We start from the raw sequence: 15,980 nt of genomic DNA, 5'->3' as shown, positions 1-15,980 counted from the left end.
AATTAGGTCCAAGATTATTAGTAACGTCTAACCTGAAAATGGATGTAGATGTTGTTCTCACTCGGCTAACAGTTCTGGATACAAAAACGTGAGATGTAAATAAATTGTTAATATCAACAAAAGCAATACCAGAAGGCCTGCAGGAGCGCAATTCCACTGCAGCTAATGATTGTGATGGGGCTGGCAATGTCGGAATATCAATCAATCTATAACTTTGCTCCTGAACCGAAATGTCCAAACAGCTACTGGCTGGATTGCAGAGATTTTTTTTTTTTTTACAAAAAATCATAATCCCCACAGGATGAAGTCTATTGACTTTGGCGATCCTTAATTTTTCTTTTGATATTTGTGGGTTGAGGTGAAATGTTCAACTACCGGGTGGAGGGCCATAGGTGTAGCCCTCGAGACGAATCGCAATAACGTTGGTCGTGTTGCCATCCATTCATAAAGTGTCCCCACCATGTCAGAATTTGAATTTGTTCTATAGTTCGGTTTATGACCCAACCCCCTGCAAACCTACCGACATTTTCACCAGCATGATCAGCGCAATGTTTAGCACTAATTGTAGCAAATGGTAGCATGTTAACATTTACAAGAAAGCGAACACAAGAATTAGTGATAAGCTGTAAACATAATATCTGTTAAACATTAGCAGCATTGTCACAGCACGTTTATGTATGTATCTGTCTTCTTGTTGTCTCCGTCTTGATAATGTCAAAAAATAAAGCAAAACAAAAAAAAATAAGATCTATAACAATTTACCAAAATGCATCAGAGGGAAAGGACTTGGTAGAAACACTGTATGTCACCTATAAGAACTTGTGCTCCTGCTGGGGGCGCTCTGTCTTAGAGCGGCTGTCTGTCCCTTTTGGCTCCGCTGTCTTCACTCCGTCCTGCTGCTGCTGAAGACGAGTCGCTGCTGGGAGGAAGGTGACAAATGTGTGCGTGTCACTCTTATAATAAACTCAGGTGCATAATGCTGCCGGCTGTTCTAGCTGAAAATAGGATACTCCAGATTGCATAAAATCAATGGTTCAGTGTGAATCATTAGGAATAAAAACAAATCAAAACTGAAGAATTACAATTTGTGTGGGATCACATAAATTAATGCTATACTTTTAAAGTATACTGAAGTTCATTCATTTAAATAAGATTTTGCAAAGTTCTCTGATATATATTATACACTATAAATCTTGTGTTTTGGGCTGTGAGCTCTGCTGGTGCAGCTGAGGTGAAGCTCGAGGGTGCTTCCATATTACCTGCTTAGGAAGTAGAGAGTGTTATTCTCACATCCTTCCTCTCTGGACTTTCTGCAGACTCCACGGATATGTCAAACAGTCAGCCTTTTAGTAACTTAGCCCCTCGCACCTTCAGGCTACTACTGTCCCAGAAATAAAAACTTTTTTTCTTTTTTTTGATACACTCACCTGGAAAGCTTCCATGACTGATGCTGCTGTACTCCTGCTCAGAACCAAAGCCAAATGAGTCTCTTTTGAGTGGCGTAACACTGTCCTGTAGGAGGTAGAGTAATAACATTATCAATATAATTAATATTGAATAGAAATATTTATTGACAAGCACAAAGCATAATCATAATCACAGCCCAACAATATGATTACATTTGAATTTATGTTTTTATTATATGTTAGATGAAAAAGGGTGTTTTTTATACAGTAACATTTGATTCTCATCATTACTAGTTTATAGTGAAATGCATCATGTTGTTTAGAGAAAAGCAAATGAGCATTAACAGATTACTTTCCTCCACAGTATTCGTGAGGTTCACTGACTGTGAAGGTTTTGTTCTGTTTGGATCACAGGATTGTGATAGATAGTTGTGCACTGACCCTGTATGCATTTGTATTCTAATGTTATAGCCCTGTCTGTCTCCACCCACCAGTCCAGTGTCATACTCCTCCTCAGCCTCGTGCTCCTCAACAACGCTGGCAAAGCTGCTGGCATTGGAAGAGGAGCGGGAAAGGTCCTGAGCCTCAGGGATGGACGCTGCCCTGCAACACATTGCAAGACTACACACCTGGGTCACTCTGACCACACATAAACCCGGTTTTTCATTCCCAATACAGTAAAATTATTTGTGCAGCACATTAAGCATGTTTTCACTATTAATTCTTCCAAAAGTCATGTATTCACACACACACACACACACACACACACACACACACACACACACACACACACACACTTTTAGATCGAATAGAATAAAAACACTGTACATTTGCTGGCTTGTTTCATACCAATGGCTGTAAAAGCTATAAACACTTTGACTATAAAGAGAACTGTCACTGTTCTGAACTGCATAAAGGAATTCTCCGTCCACCTGGAATCAATCCCCACAAATAACTGTGTGCTATACACTGAACTTAAATAATGATTACCTGTTCTTGGCGGCAGCAAACTCTGGTGAACTGTGATTGGAGGAGTTTTCGGATTTGTTTTCCTGCGACATGTGGGTGCTGTCAGGCGTTCTCTGGGTGCAGGGTGACACCTCCCGGCTTCAGGATATGGATGAAGATTGAGAAATGATAGCATCATCAAGGCATTTATTTCATACTGTAACATTCTGTTGAATGATTTAAGACATTAATGTCCCCTGAATGCAGTATTTATATATATATTTCTTTTTACAACCTAACTGTCACAAATAACAAGTTGCAGTTGTTAGCATTTTTCCTTGTGACACATCTGATGAACATCTGCTATGTCTCAAATATTATACTTTAACAATTCAGTACTCTGGCAATAGAAAGTGAAAATATAGAAATTAATATACTATTATATTAATATTAATAATGCATGTTATATATGAAGTGTCTTTTAAAGCACTCAAGGTTTCTTACAAAATACTAAAAAATATAAACGAGATGCACTGTGTAAGATACAACAAAAACTATCCCACACAGTGTATTTGCTAAGAACATAATTCCTAATTTTAATGTCCTTGTCCATCTGCTGCCACACTGTTCTCTCTTCACTGCCCACTCCCTGCTGATCAGATCTGCTTTGTCCTCTCACCTCCTCTCTTGGACCTCCTGGATGTTCTCGATGCCAATGGCACTGCTGCGTCGCGAGCTGAAGGGCCCAGACTTTTTCCTAGTTGGGCTTTTCCCAGGAATGATTAATGACTGACAGGTTGTAGGGAGAAGAAAGTTAGAGACACTATGGAAACAGCACGACCTTCCCACAGCCACAGCTACACTGTATAAAGACCATGATATAATTGGCTACTGAAGTAAAATGTACTGTCAAAATTTAAAAGCATGCAGCAAAGGACATCCTGAGGTAATGTAATGACACATTTAGCAACATGTGTAACAACTTTTATGAATAAATTTTATATTGTCTTAGTTTATACTTGATTTTATTTTATCAAAAAGTTTTTTGGGGCTTAGAAACCTCCCCTTGGATGTTCCATTGGTTTTTATTCAAAGTAATGAGGACACGTAATTGAGTTGTTTTAATGGTAGGTCACACAATTCTACATAGGGATATAGTGTGATTAAGCGATTGACTGTGTTAGAGAACAGAAGTAGAAATCCCCTTAAAGTTTTAAAAGTTAAATAAAGTGAAGGAATTCGCGGGGGAAGCTGAAATTGGTTAAAAGGATTGCAAAACATGAAACACTCCACAATGCTTAACTAAAATAAAATGAACCATTGTACAATACTAACAATGACGGATCATTTCCTCTTACCCATGCTGACGGTAAAACGATTTAGCTACTGTTCGATGATTGTAAACAAATGTGATTATAACTTATTACACCAGCATATCTGAAAGCCGGGATCAAAGACACAGGACTAAAACATAGAAGAAAAGGAACATTTGAAAACAAATACAGAGAAACGTTGAAGTGTACACTCATAAAAAGATAACAGCAAAGTAAAGATCGTAAAGAAGAAGGGAGAATAATAAATAAACCTCTTCTATTGTTCCTATCCCTATGGCACTGCCTCGGCGTCCATATTTACTGGGACTTTTTCCTGGGACAAGCAATGACTGAGTCACGCAAGACAAAGCAAGGGAAGCAGAGAGAGAAAGGAGATGATAGATTGAAAAAAAGCATAAGGGGGGAAGGAAAAGAAAAGATCATATTATAAGATTTCATGCTCACAGCACAATTTAAACAGCTAGGTGCGAAAGAGCTTGATAAGGAGCGCGTAGCATGGTTTGGACATGATATTGAGCAAATACTTAAAAAAGCTTTTTTTAGAGCAGAAGCAGCCTGGAATTGAACACAGCAAGTCACAGCAGGAAATGGAGAGAGCAAGCATGTTGGCGGTCTCTACCTTGAGGGATACAGGTCTGTTTAGTCATGCATTCGAAACAAGAAAAGGGGAAAGAAAGTTGACAAAACCTAAATGGGGTATTTTTGGTGCCAAAACTGCAGCAAATGTGACAAGACATGGGTATAATAAACCTCATATTTGAAAGAGAAACAAACAAGACAGTGTGCTCCTTGCTTTTGGGGCCAGTGCCATGCATCGTTTTTTCAGCCACACATGCAAAATGCGGCAGACAAAGGTTATAACATTTACAGGGGAGGGGGAATAGAAGCACAGTAATGGCCAAGGGAGGGAGTCTGGGTAATCAAACAGCGGCTATGCTGGGCTCACTTCAACAATCATGACTTAAACTAGATCCATTTTAGGCCGAGCATCAATTGATTCATTCCCCAATGAATACTCTGTTTTCAGCGTTATCGGAGTAGAACTGACCGGCTATGTGATGGTGTCGATTCCCTTAACAGACACCGAACAATAGGCTGACAAGAAAGCAATACCCATGTTTTCCGAAAGAAACATTAGTTAATAACAAAAAAATGCAATCAGTAAAAAAATGGGAAAATGTCTGGAACAAAAGCAAGTGCTTATATGTTAAAACACTGACACAAGTGCTACAAACTGTTCATCAAAGTGGAGCTTTGCCACTATGCTGTGAATTACTGTAGGTATGTGTTAGGTGGGCATCCTGTGAACCAAAAGGGGCTACTTACAATCCCTGGGGTTTTGGGGCTCTCTGCGGGATTGTGGGTAAAGCTGCCACTGTGACTAGTGGAGACTGTGTGTGACTTCTTGTTACTGAGGCCCATGGCATCCATAGACTGGCTTCTGCTGCGGATGACCCGCTACAGAGAGAAACGAGGAGATACTGTCAGTGGATCCACTTCGATATTATGTGGAAACGCAACACACTGACTTATATTTAATTCATACAGTGTCAGGCCAACAAATGATGATGCTAAATTGGCTCCAAGTATTTTCTACTGTAATTAAATATGTGGATTCAATCACTTGTGAACTTGTGATTTCTTGTGTCAATATTTTTCAATCAATGTGATGAATCAGAGGGCTTAAATGTTTCTATGTTTGTATGCAGGACTATTTTTTTAACACTTAGGGGCAGTGCAGCTCAACGGGAAGGAGAGAAGAGAAGAGGCTGTATGGAAGAAGTGCGGGTTCATGGAAGGTCGAGGAGAGTGGAGGCTTTAAAGTGGAGGAGGATGAAGCAGCCTTTCTTATCTTCTAAATCGCCATTTAACAGCGTAGAATCTGTGCCGGGGTTTTGAGTCATGGGAAGTGGAGATGAGGTCTCGGACGACGAAATAAAGCAGGAGAGACAGCAGCGGCAGAATCGACATACTGAGACACAGCACACAAAGTGAGGTGATAGAATTTGTGGAGGAGTGCAAGAGAGAAAGAGAATCAGTAAGGCAGCTCTTGACAGGTAAAAAAAAAAAAAAAGTGGGAGAGACAGGACTTGCAGGCAAGAGCACAGTTATATAGAGGTAGTGTATGAAGATATGGAAGACGGATTAAAAGACAGAGAGACTGAGGGAGAGGTGAAAATTTGTCTGAACTTGCAGGGAAATTGTAAAAAAAAAGGATGGCTGCAATGCAGTGCAAAGAGAAAAACAACAAGGGAACGCTGCCCATGAGGAGACATGCGAAGTGCATCATCAGCTCCCTAATCAGGGGTCATTAAATTGTTCATCAAGCACACACGATCACAGCTCCTACTGCCGTGACTCAGCGGCTGGGCTATGCTCCACCACCCTAATGGTCATTGATGGAGCACTCAGTCTGAGCAAAGTGTCTCTCATACTCAACAGGACACTCCCCAGCCACAAAACCACACCATCACGTGAAAAAACACAGCATAACTCAGCCGCAGTCACAGTCAGCTGAGGAAGTGCCACAGGACTGGTCCTTTGAGATACTGCAAATTCTCTGTGCTTTGTTTCTGTTTTTTCATGTGTGAATACCCAGAATCCCAGCCAAAACACGAGGGAGGGAAAAAAAGCATGTTCTCCATCCAACACCATTCTCTTTCATGCATGTGGAATGGAAGAGTAATCGTGCACTTCATCAAATGAGGGATGTCGCTGTACCTTAAAAGACTCAAAGAAGCCCCCTCCTCCTCCTCCGCCCCCATTCTCCAGCTTGTCTTCGTCTCCACCCAGACCCATCATGGACTGACTGTTGAGGTGCAGCTCCTCATACAGGGTCTCCAACAGGGCTGACCGTGTCCGTTCCTGCCAGTGACAACAACACAGCCAGTTTGCATAGGTACGACGTCTAAAATTTAAGTTGGGGTCATCATTTCAAATTAAAGGACGGATTTCTTTGGACTGATATTTTTTATAAATCTGGTGTCTGTTAATCTACTCTAATAAGACTGGAGGCCAATCACAATTTCTCTTAGTGAATAGGGCAAAGCATGCACATGAGTGAAAGAATTAATGAAGTTAAGTAACCGAGGTTACATACACTTAAGTAAACCTGGTTACTGGAAATCTGCGTATACATACAGCAGAAGAGTTGATTTCTATTCCACCTCAGGTTCACGGATTTTAACTGCATTATGACAGAAAGCGCTGTTTAATGACTTTTCTGTTTTGTTTGTATTCGTGTCAGAGCAGAAGGCCAGTGCAAGGGGAGAGAAAGTAAAAGAGAGAGGGGAGACCCGTGCCCTGGATCCACAACAGAAAAAAATCTGAATTGAAAACATCCACAGCAGAAAGTGACTTATTAAGGCGTATTGAGGCACTTTTCTGTCAGGCTCATGTTTCAAAAAAAGAGACAGCCTCGCTAATTGAAGGTGTCGCTTGACAGGACTTCCTGCTGCATCAAAAATACAGCCAGAAGGAGGCATACCTATGCCAACAGGTGCTCTTGTGTGCACATACGCACACACGCAGACACACAAAAGCATTCACACTTCTATGGTGCAGCTTTCTCACCTCCAGCTTGGCAAACTTCTCAGCCTTGTAACAGGCATACTCTGCATTAATGAGCTTGGTGAAAAGGAACTCGCGGAACTCCAGGCCCTGAAGGAGACAAGTGTAGTGAAGGGAAAGCGGAGTGAATGAAGGTGTTTGACATCTGCTTGTAAAGAGGAGCTAAGGATGTGAATGTGTTCGACTGCTGACCTTTTTGAAGATGGCAGGGTCAGGGAGAGCAGGTCCAAAGAAAGGAACATCATCTCTTGCTGTCACAGACACCTGTAAGAAAAAGCAGGTAAGCAGAGCCAATAATGAATGAGTGTGGGGGGCTACAAGTCACTGTCAAAGCTTCCTGATGCAGCACAGTCTGTCCTGAAAACCAACCTTGTACGTCACATTGTCCGTGCACGCATTCTCCACCTGCACCACCACGTACGCATGCAAGAAGTTGGATTGGATCATGTCTGGTACAAAGGGCGTGTTCTCCTCCTGGAACACGATGGCTACAATGTCATTGCCTATGTGCCTCTTCCTCTGCAGCTGGAGGACACAGATAAACAAAACTAGCAACAGCGGAAACATCGCAAATAAGCAGTTAGAGAAGCCCATGGCAGAATCACACTGAGATTGACAGAGGGTAAATAGCGGGAGAGAAGTGGACATCACTTTAAGCCACAAGGACGAGTCTCTGAGATGCATGACACCCTAGTTTTAAAACAGCAGTGCGCCAGTATTGTTGACACAGAGCAAAATTTCATCAGATTTGATTTTATAAATATTAAAAGTAATATTCAAAAGGTAGTAAGGTTTATGTGTTGCATATTGTAAAACAGTTTAATTTTGTTGTATCAGTTTTTCTAAACTCTTACTAGAGGACTAATTTTGATGGTGATGCAGTGCTGTTTCTGTTATTGGTATATTGTAAAAGGTTCCTGCGCATTTAATGTAGTGATGACTTGGGCAGAATAATTTAAAATGAATAAATCTGAGTACCACTAGAGGCATTGCAAGTTCAAACAAAAAAAGGTTCAATATTATGCAGATGGTGACCTGAATCATCGCTGCTGAATGAATGCGTTTTCCTTGTTGCCAAAAAACTTGAGGGTGGCAAAAGGACAGTTGTGCACTTGAGGGCAGAGCCACTGTGCACAAGCATTACGTTTTTACCCTACAAATTTGTCCTTAAAAGTTTGGCGTTGCCAAGCAGGGACACATTCTGTGTCTGCTGGAATATAGACCTATGTTGTCACCTCATTACATTTTGATAGGAACTCTAAAGACCGGGCACCAGCTCCCATCAATATCACACAAGACATTTTTTTCCCGTGTAAAAATTCCTTAAATGAAAAATACCAAAGGTTTAATTCAAATTTGTTAAAAGTAATTGGCGCAAAGTGTTTGCATTTCTTTCAGAAACTAAAACTACTGTAAATCGCCAGTGAATGTTACAATGTAAACGATCAATTAAGATATTAAAAATAATTCCCATCATGCTACAGCAAGTAAGTGAAAGCAGAGCTTCAAAATTTTGTTTGTCAAAATGTGTTTGGTGACAAACAGAAATGCTTAGTCAAAACTATTCTCAGTGCAGAAGGTCATGGCAAAAATAGACCCAGCTCCAAGCTTTCTCTGCAGTAAATAAATTGCTGCAGTGTCACACTTGCTGAGTAGCAGCATGCATTTATGTGTTGGGTAGTGGTTCTATAAAATAACATAAATTGACTAACAGCGGGCAACAAATATTTACTCTGTGGTTCGCAGATCATCCGTTTTAGTTAGCAGTCTAATTACAGCCTTGGTCTGTTACAGCCAGTTTGTTTATTCACATGAGAAAAATCAACAACCATCTGCTTCATAGTTTTCAGAAATTGCTGCCATCATTCCAGTCATCAATGTGACAGAAATATTAAATAAATGGCTTAGCGAAAGGACAAAGGGAAGGACTGACACCACACTATCAAATGTGTCGAAAGGTCTCAGAATTCCAGCTCGGCTCAAAGAAAGGTATTCAAAAATAAGAATGATTTGGTGACAATTTGAGAGAAAATTGAGTAGCAAGTCAAGTTCTTTGTTGAGAAAAACAATAACAAAATTCTGTAGATGTCTGACTTAATTCAACTCTAGTTTTATCTTTTGTGTAATGCATTTCTGACAAAGTGAAGGCTGAGAGGGAAACGGTACACATGCGACCATGGCGCAGAGTACAGGTTACTTCTGCATCATCCCTGAGCTTATTAGTTGTCAACTTTAATATCACTCACACAGCGTTCTCCCGAACTCAAATAGCCAAATAACTCTCATCTCACATTCTCTGCGCAGATAAAATGTCAAACCTGAGTGTCACCACAGAGAGCGAGACACCTAAAAACAGACAACAAATGCAACGTTGGACTAAAGACATCTGACATCTGTTAGTGCTACATCTGCTTAAATCAGTTCCCTATCAGTCAGATCTGGCTTCATGACGACTGTGCTTTCTCCTTCCTGAAATAATGCTATGTTTTTATGGGTGCACCTCGACTCAAGTGGGTGGTGTTTAAATCCTCTTTTTCTTTTCATGCCTTGGGAGTGTGGACTGTCTGTGCAGGGTTACTGCGGTAACAAAGTTAAAACCACTAAGACCCGGAGAAGAGATGCCGAGGACTTACACAGCTTGGTACAACATGACGCGAATGAGACAAACGTCCGGAACAACAAACCTCTGCAAACCACTGCAACAGTAGCGAAACCCCCCTAAATAATATGTTGCTAGAACAGCAGATTAAGTAAGGACACAAAACCTGCAAATCTACGTACAGTACATATTTAGTGGGGTCACAAGCAGATGCCTTTTACCAATTAATGACTTGAAGATACCAAAAGTCTCACTGAAAAGATGAATTTTTACAGTGATAATTGGAACGGGATGTCACTCTACCTGCTGTGAGTCTCCCTCTGTGTAAGGCAGCTTGGTGGACACATGGAACATAATCTCCTTGTTATGAAAACTTGTGTAGACAGATTCTGTGCCTGTCTGCCCATGAGAGACATCGAGTCCTCCTCGAAACCTGGAAAAGAAAAAGAAGGCGCCTTGAGATGAGAGTTGAGGGCGGAAGCGGAAGAAAAAAGAGACGAGAAAGACGGTAATAAAGAATGAGAAGAAAAGACAAAGAAAAGGTTTCAGGTGTGCAGTTGAAAGGAAGAAAGAAGAGGCACAAAAAAGGAGTATAAGGACTGAAATATAGGTGAATGCTGTCAAAGCACCCAGTCTATCCGTGCTCATCCATCACTGAGGGAATGCCAAGAGCACTTCTTCTGCCTACTCAATCACAATGTCAGCAACACTACAAATACCAGGACAGTCTAAATCGCTTTTGCAGGGATTCTTTTAAAGCCGACTCTGTGCAAAGTGAATGATAGCCTGCTTCTAACAGACATTAGACGGAGTGCAATTCTGTGAATGAACCAAAAGGGCTCAAATCAGATGCTAAGAAAACAGAAAGAAATTGAAGTGTAAAGTATCCATCCAAACCCTTTGAAGTCATAGAGCTCAATCTTCTGGCCCAGAAACTCCAGGAAATCAACAAAGGCTGGACTTTCTTCCATATTGCCAAACAGCTCCTCCTCTGACGTCTGTGAAGGGGGAAGCAAAGCACGTTTTCAGGTGGTGTAACACACGACTTCAAAAGCAACGATAAGCAGCGGTATCTCTGGAGCACACTTACCTGGCCAAACTTCTGATAAATAACTCCAAACTTAAAGTTGTTGCTGATCACATGCTCATCAAAAGTGACAATGAGCCTTGATGCCTGAGGACAAGAGAACAGGACCAGTCAGGTTTGCGGGGTGTCGGTGGATAGCGGGTACCAAGAGACGTGTTATTTCACAGTTGCAACGAGTAGCAGTGCCTACCTTCGGGTAGAGGACAGGGTAAAACCGATCCACATTTACGTCTTCACAAACAAGCTAAAAGTGAAAAAGTACATTTAGTTTTTTCCTTTCAAATACATACATAAATACACAATATATTCACCAGGATAATAACCACCTACCTTGGCCATCTGAACCACATTGGGAAATTCAGTAAGGCAGGAAATGGGAATAACATCATGGTAGGTTTTTAGCTTTGTGCTGAAAGGCAAAACAAAAGTCAAAGTTCTATTTCTAACCCAAAGCAGTATTCATAATGTAATGGTTTCTTTCCATTATGATTTGCATTCATGCAAGTGAATCAGAAAATTTAAAGGGACCTTTGCTATAGATGCTGTGTTGAGCTGGGAATATAACTGCCTTAACATTTGATGTGTCTCTTAGTTCTAACGGGTCACTTCTTTGTCCAGGGTAGCTCAATTTAAGTGAAATAATTGTACTGGGAGTATTAGTAGAAAGAGGATTTGTTGTATTTTGGAAAATATGCTTATCCACCTTCTTACCAACGGTTACAACGCTCTCACGTGTGTCCAATAATTCGAAGGCTTGAGGTGTGTTATGACGCCGACTGATAGTTTAGCTTAACAAAATGAGTCGAAACAACCAGGATGACTCTGTCAGTAACAATAGGCTGTGTCAACGGTGTTAAAAGTGACTGAAAGTGACTTTTCAAAACCACAAACAGATTAGGAAGCGTGTAAAGAATATCTAGTGTTTTATCTGTTAGTGCAAGTTTAGTTTATATAGTGCAAAAACATCCGTTCGTATGCATCTGCTACTTTTTTCATGGACATGGTTTGAACATACTAACATCATTCAATATCATCATTATTCATTACTCGTGTGAGTGTATTGGTAGATGCATTATCAGTCCTCAGCGGGCCTCTCTGTCCTGACATCCACATGGCACCATGCACCTCTGTCTGCTTTAGCTCCACAGAATGGCTACTGGGCATTGTCTCACTGTCTGTCTCTGCTTCCTTAACCTATGTGTGTCGTAGTCACAACACAGCGGGATGGATGTGTGTGTTTCCAGTGTGTGTGAGAGAGGGACAAGACACTGCATCTTTAATGTGGAGTATATTTATTAAACCAAATAATTTTCTCCACAGCAAACGGGTAATGTGCAGTGACATTAGGCACAGGGTTAGTCCAGCACCATTAGGGCTGTCATGATATTTTTTATTTTCAGCCAAATTAAAATATCATTTTCTCAGTGGAAGCACAGTAATTCTTTCTAGTGCTTTACACATTGATTAATAGTTTTCCCTGCCATAACATGTGCAGTAATAGCTTTACTGCAGTGTCGGCCCAGCGTAAATATGTTTTAATTTGACAGAGCACGATATGTGAGGGGCAAGTCTGGTCGAGACCCTGCAAGGTGCACTTCATTAAGTGTTTTAGGTTAGATTGTGGAGATAATGGAAGCCAATTCAAGAGGCAGTTAATGTGTCTCTGGATTTGTAGGAATGTTAGACACCAGCAACAAAAATTTTTATACTGGCCAAACACCTTTGTGACTTCCGCAACAACCTATTTCTCTCGTTATATTAAAAGTGAAAACGCATTTTTGTGTGTAAGCTGTTAATATTATAAGAAAACAACTGCGATAGAAAAACAGTAGTTCTTATTTTTTCTAAGAGCTGGTGAGGATGCTAAACCTTTTAATTCAGGACACGGAGCTTAGGGCCTAGGTATTTAGGACAATAATCAGTTACGCCGCTATCACAGTTTGCAGTAATCTAAGTAAAACGGATCAGTTAGAGACAGGAGTTTAACAAACTTAATTACAGGCTGACAGGCAAACCAACAATCCAATGGTACTGTGTGCTGTGAAACATTTTTCAGTCAGTATCAGTATCAAAGTATCAGTCAGCCGGCAGGTTTCTTACAGCTTTGATTATGTGGAGTGTGAATCAGCTGCAGTCAGCTAAGGGGACTGAGATCGACTGAGGTGATTGGGGGACTGTGGGATGTGTCCACCCACTAGAAAACATCACCATGTGAAAAATGTAGTGGGCCAGAGGACTTTTACCTTTCTACACACTCATCCCCTCTGAAGCTCCATTATCGAAGTAGGAATGCAGCTATTAAAACCTGAACAGGAGAGTTTCTGGAGCTAAAATTAACGTGCAGGTTATATGCGGCGTTAAGTTCCGCCTCTCTCCTTTTTGTCCGTGTTTAGCAGAATGTGAGGGAGGAGAGGATTTTAGTGAGTGAGCAGGAGTTTGATTGATGGTGGGTGGGAGGCTTGTACAACATCGATGAATAGTGAGCTGACTGTAGAGTCCTTTGTGGCAAAGTTTTTAATGTCAATGGTTACAGTGAGTGTTTCAACTCCTTTTATTTATACTCGCTCACTGTTACAGAACACAAAATAAAGGACTGACAAATCTGCCATGGGTTTTGTTGTGTTTTAAACTACACAAATGTGGCAGCTTAAAAAAATTGCAATGTATAATTATTTCAACAAATGGAATTTTCACACAAATTGCTTTACCAAATAAAATACAAGACTAAGCCTATTTAGCTTCACATTCCAGGAAAAATTATTTGTGAAGGTGAAAGGGTAATTATTTTACGCCTTAGTTTTATATTAGTAAAGGTCATTAAATTCATTTCACAGTCATTTTTATAAACACAATTTCATATAGGAGACGTTCATACATTTTAACGATCTTCAGACATGGCCAGAGAGTGTGAAATACGTAGCACACGTCTGAATTCAGATTTAATTGAAGATGAAATTGATGAGAAAATGTGTCCTCTAGCAGCTCTGCCAACTATCAGCAATCAAGCAAAAAAAAATAAAATAAAAAAGTCTCTAAATTTGCTACTGAGGTAACCTGTGAGAGAATGCATTTTTAGCGGTATGTTAAATGGTTCTGTTTGAGACCTAAAAGCCAACAGTCCTTGTATTACTCGCATGCTTGAAGCCAGGGTGGATGCAAGTTCAATGTGAGAAAAGGGTCAGGGGAGAGAAAAACAGAGAGAAGCAGAAAGAGGAAAAGCAAAGATGGAAAAAAGCCAATTGTAAGGGATTTGGAGGAGAGGGTTGTGTTCGAGAAAGAACGAGCAAGAATACAAGAATATGCACAAACCTAAGAGAAAACAGGTCAGAGATAAAGATAATAGGAAGCTGTACCGAAGCATCAAGCGCAGATGCTCTTGATCCCCAATGACATCGTACTTCATGGAAAAGACCAAATGGCCAAGGGCAGCATCCATCGTGTAATAATTAAAGTGTTCCTGGGGGCAGATAAGCAGATAAAACTTTAATGCAAGGAAGAATGCTCCTCCAGCAACTGTCCGAGGTTGACAAGAACAAAAAATAAATAAAAATGCTGTAATACGTTGGAAATGGTGCAGAGTAAAGATTATTACAAAATTACACTTGACGTTTTGAAATGAGGTACAATGTGCAAACTTTATAAATATTAAACAAAAGGTTAAGCTGCTCCAGTATACAGAAAATTTGCAGATTTTACACTCGGATGATGTGTTTCATAATTTACTTCCTTTTAGTTTGTACAGGGAAGCAATAATGGAAAAAGTGTTTCTATTGAAAAACGGAACCTGGTTTTAATCTCACAGGCAAACAGTGGGGACAAGTATTTGTCCTTACTTGTGTGCAGGACCCACCTGTTTGCTTCTGAATATGTCCCCTCAAAATTAGGAAGATGAATGAATGTCACTTAGTAATGGTTCACTTGTTTAACCACCAAAGTCATTATCACAACACTGAATGGCTAGTAATTAGTCATTATCAGCTCATAGTTAGAGTTTGTTTGGTCATCTGCCATTTGATGACAAATTAACCTAGCCCATGATTTTTCTCTACCGCTGAACTTCTCGTTTTGTGTCTAAACCAAACGACCTACACCAAACGACTTTGGAGCACATAATATTGCATGATAATGACAAATCATTAAAATGATCTCCACTGTCAGGCACGACACTTTTACACACATTTTCTCCAATCTGTTTATATGTTAAAGTGTTACACAATGCTAAATATATTTTACAAGAAGGAGAAACTGCTTGTAATCTGCCTTAAAGAAAAACCCCACTTTTGAAATCATCACCTTGCCCATGAAATGCTTCCTGTAGATCTTGGCGGTGCTGTTTGTCTCCAGCTTGATATGAGAGGTAGGACAAGGAGGTTGATCGGATTCCGGAGGGTCTTTAGGTTCATGATTGGTCCCCTCGATCCAGTACCCTCCAAACTGAGGCAGCAGGATGAGTGGAAAAGGGCTACTGCGACCAAGAACCTGACAACAGTAAGGACAATAACAATCTTGAGTCACGGTAGAAGCTTTAGTTTCATTGTTGCAGAAGAAAATGTCCTTTTTTTACATTTAAACCTTTATCAGGACATCTATAGGATTAATGTAATCCATAAGTTAATGTATGGTGTTTGTGCAGACAGTGGACTTTAGGTACCTCATGGACGCTGGGATAAGGAATGTAGTCCTCTTCTGTCTGCAGGGAGAGGAGTTAAAATGAGTCAAGCTGACAAACAGCCACTTCTAGTCATATTTTCAGTTTTCTTTATCTGAGCGAAATAACAATGAGCATAAACACAACGACAGAATCCTAACTACTGCATTGTGCAGTAGTTCTCCATTTTCCTGAGTTACTCTTGTTTTTCTCTTGTTATCCCGCAACCATGACGGAGACTTTATCCACAGTCCTACTGACAAATGCTTCATATTCCTTGCTTATCAATAGCTCTCTAATGGTGGACAGTTGGTAAAGCAGCCATCCAGGAACCACAGGGTGCATGGTTTGACTCCCGGTCCTCCCTGACTACATGTTGAAGTGATCT

The 15,980-nt window shown here is 40.5% G+C and overlaps 1 protein-coding gene across 10 annotated transcripts in view; it reads right to left on the bottom strand.

Annotated features, from left to right (window-relative positions):
• rap1gapb (RAP1 GTPase activating protein b) overlaps window positions 1-15,980 on the bottom strand; it is a 34,181-nt gene that overhangs the window by 2,086 nt on the left and 16,115 nt on the right. For 6 of the 10 annotated variants that reach the window (XM_067504540.1, XM_067504543.1, XM_067504545.1 and 3 more), the window contains 20 exons: window positions 15,596-15,634; window positions 15,238-15,423; window positions 14,298-14,401; window positions 11,275-11,353; window positions 11,135-11,188; window positions 10,948-11,031; window positions 10,755-10,855; window positions 10,161-10,290; window positions 7,628-7,783; window positions 7,451-7,522; window positions 7,262-7,348; window positions 6,410-6,553; window positions 5,015-5,146; window positions 3,940-4,017; window positions 3,034-3,143; window positions 2,397-2,513; window positions 1,898-2,027; window positions 1,428-1,512; window positions 810-919; window positions 33-74 (listed from right to left, as the gene is read on the bottom strand). In XM_067504540.1, the coding sequence (XP_067360641.1) occupies window positions 810-919; window positions 1,428-1,512; window positions 1,898-2,027; window positions 2,397-2,513; window positions 3,034-3,143; window positions 3,940-4,017; window positions 5,015-5,146; window positions 6,410-6,553; window positions 7,262-7,348; window positions 7,451-7,522; window positions 7,628-7,783; window positions 10,161-10,290; window positions 10,755-10,855; window positions 10,948-11,031; window positions 11,135-11,188; window positions 11,275-11,353; window positions 14,298-14,401; window positions 15,238-15,423; window positions 15,596-15,634 (1,998 nt within the window). In that variant the 3' untranslated portion in view covers window positions 33-74. The remainder of the gene's footprint in view (window positions 1-32; window positions 75-809; window positions 920-1,427; window positions 1,513-1,897; window positions 2,028-2,396; window positions 2,514-3,033; window positions 3,144-3,939; window positions 4,018-5,014; window positions 5,147-6,409; window positions 6,554-7,261; window positions 7,349-7,450; window positions 7,523-7,627; window positions 7,784-10,160; window positions 10,291-10,754; window positions 10,856-10,947; window positions 11,032-11,134; window positions 11,189-11,274; window positions 11,354-14,297; window positions 14,402-15,237; window positions 15,424-15,595; window positions 15,635-15,980) is intronic. The other 4 variants (XM_067504542.1, XM_067504546.1, XM_067504544.1 and 1 more) reach the window with 4 other exon arrangements.

This window comes from Channa argus, chromosome 5 (genome assembly GCF_033026475.1).
Source record: "Channa argus isolate prfri chromosome 5, Channa argus male v1.0, whole genome shotgun sequence".
NCBI lineage: Eukaryota > Metazoa > Chordata > Actinopteri > Anabantiformes > Channidae > Channa > Channa argus.
This window is presented reverse-complemented; position numbering and strand designations above follow the sequence as displayed.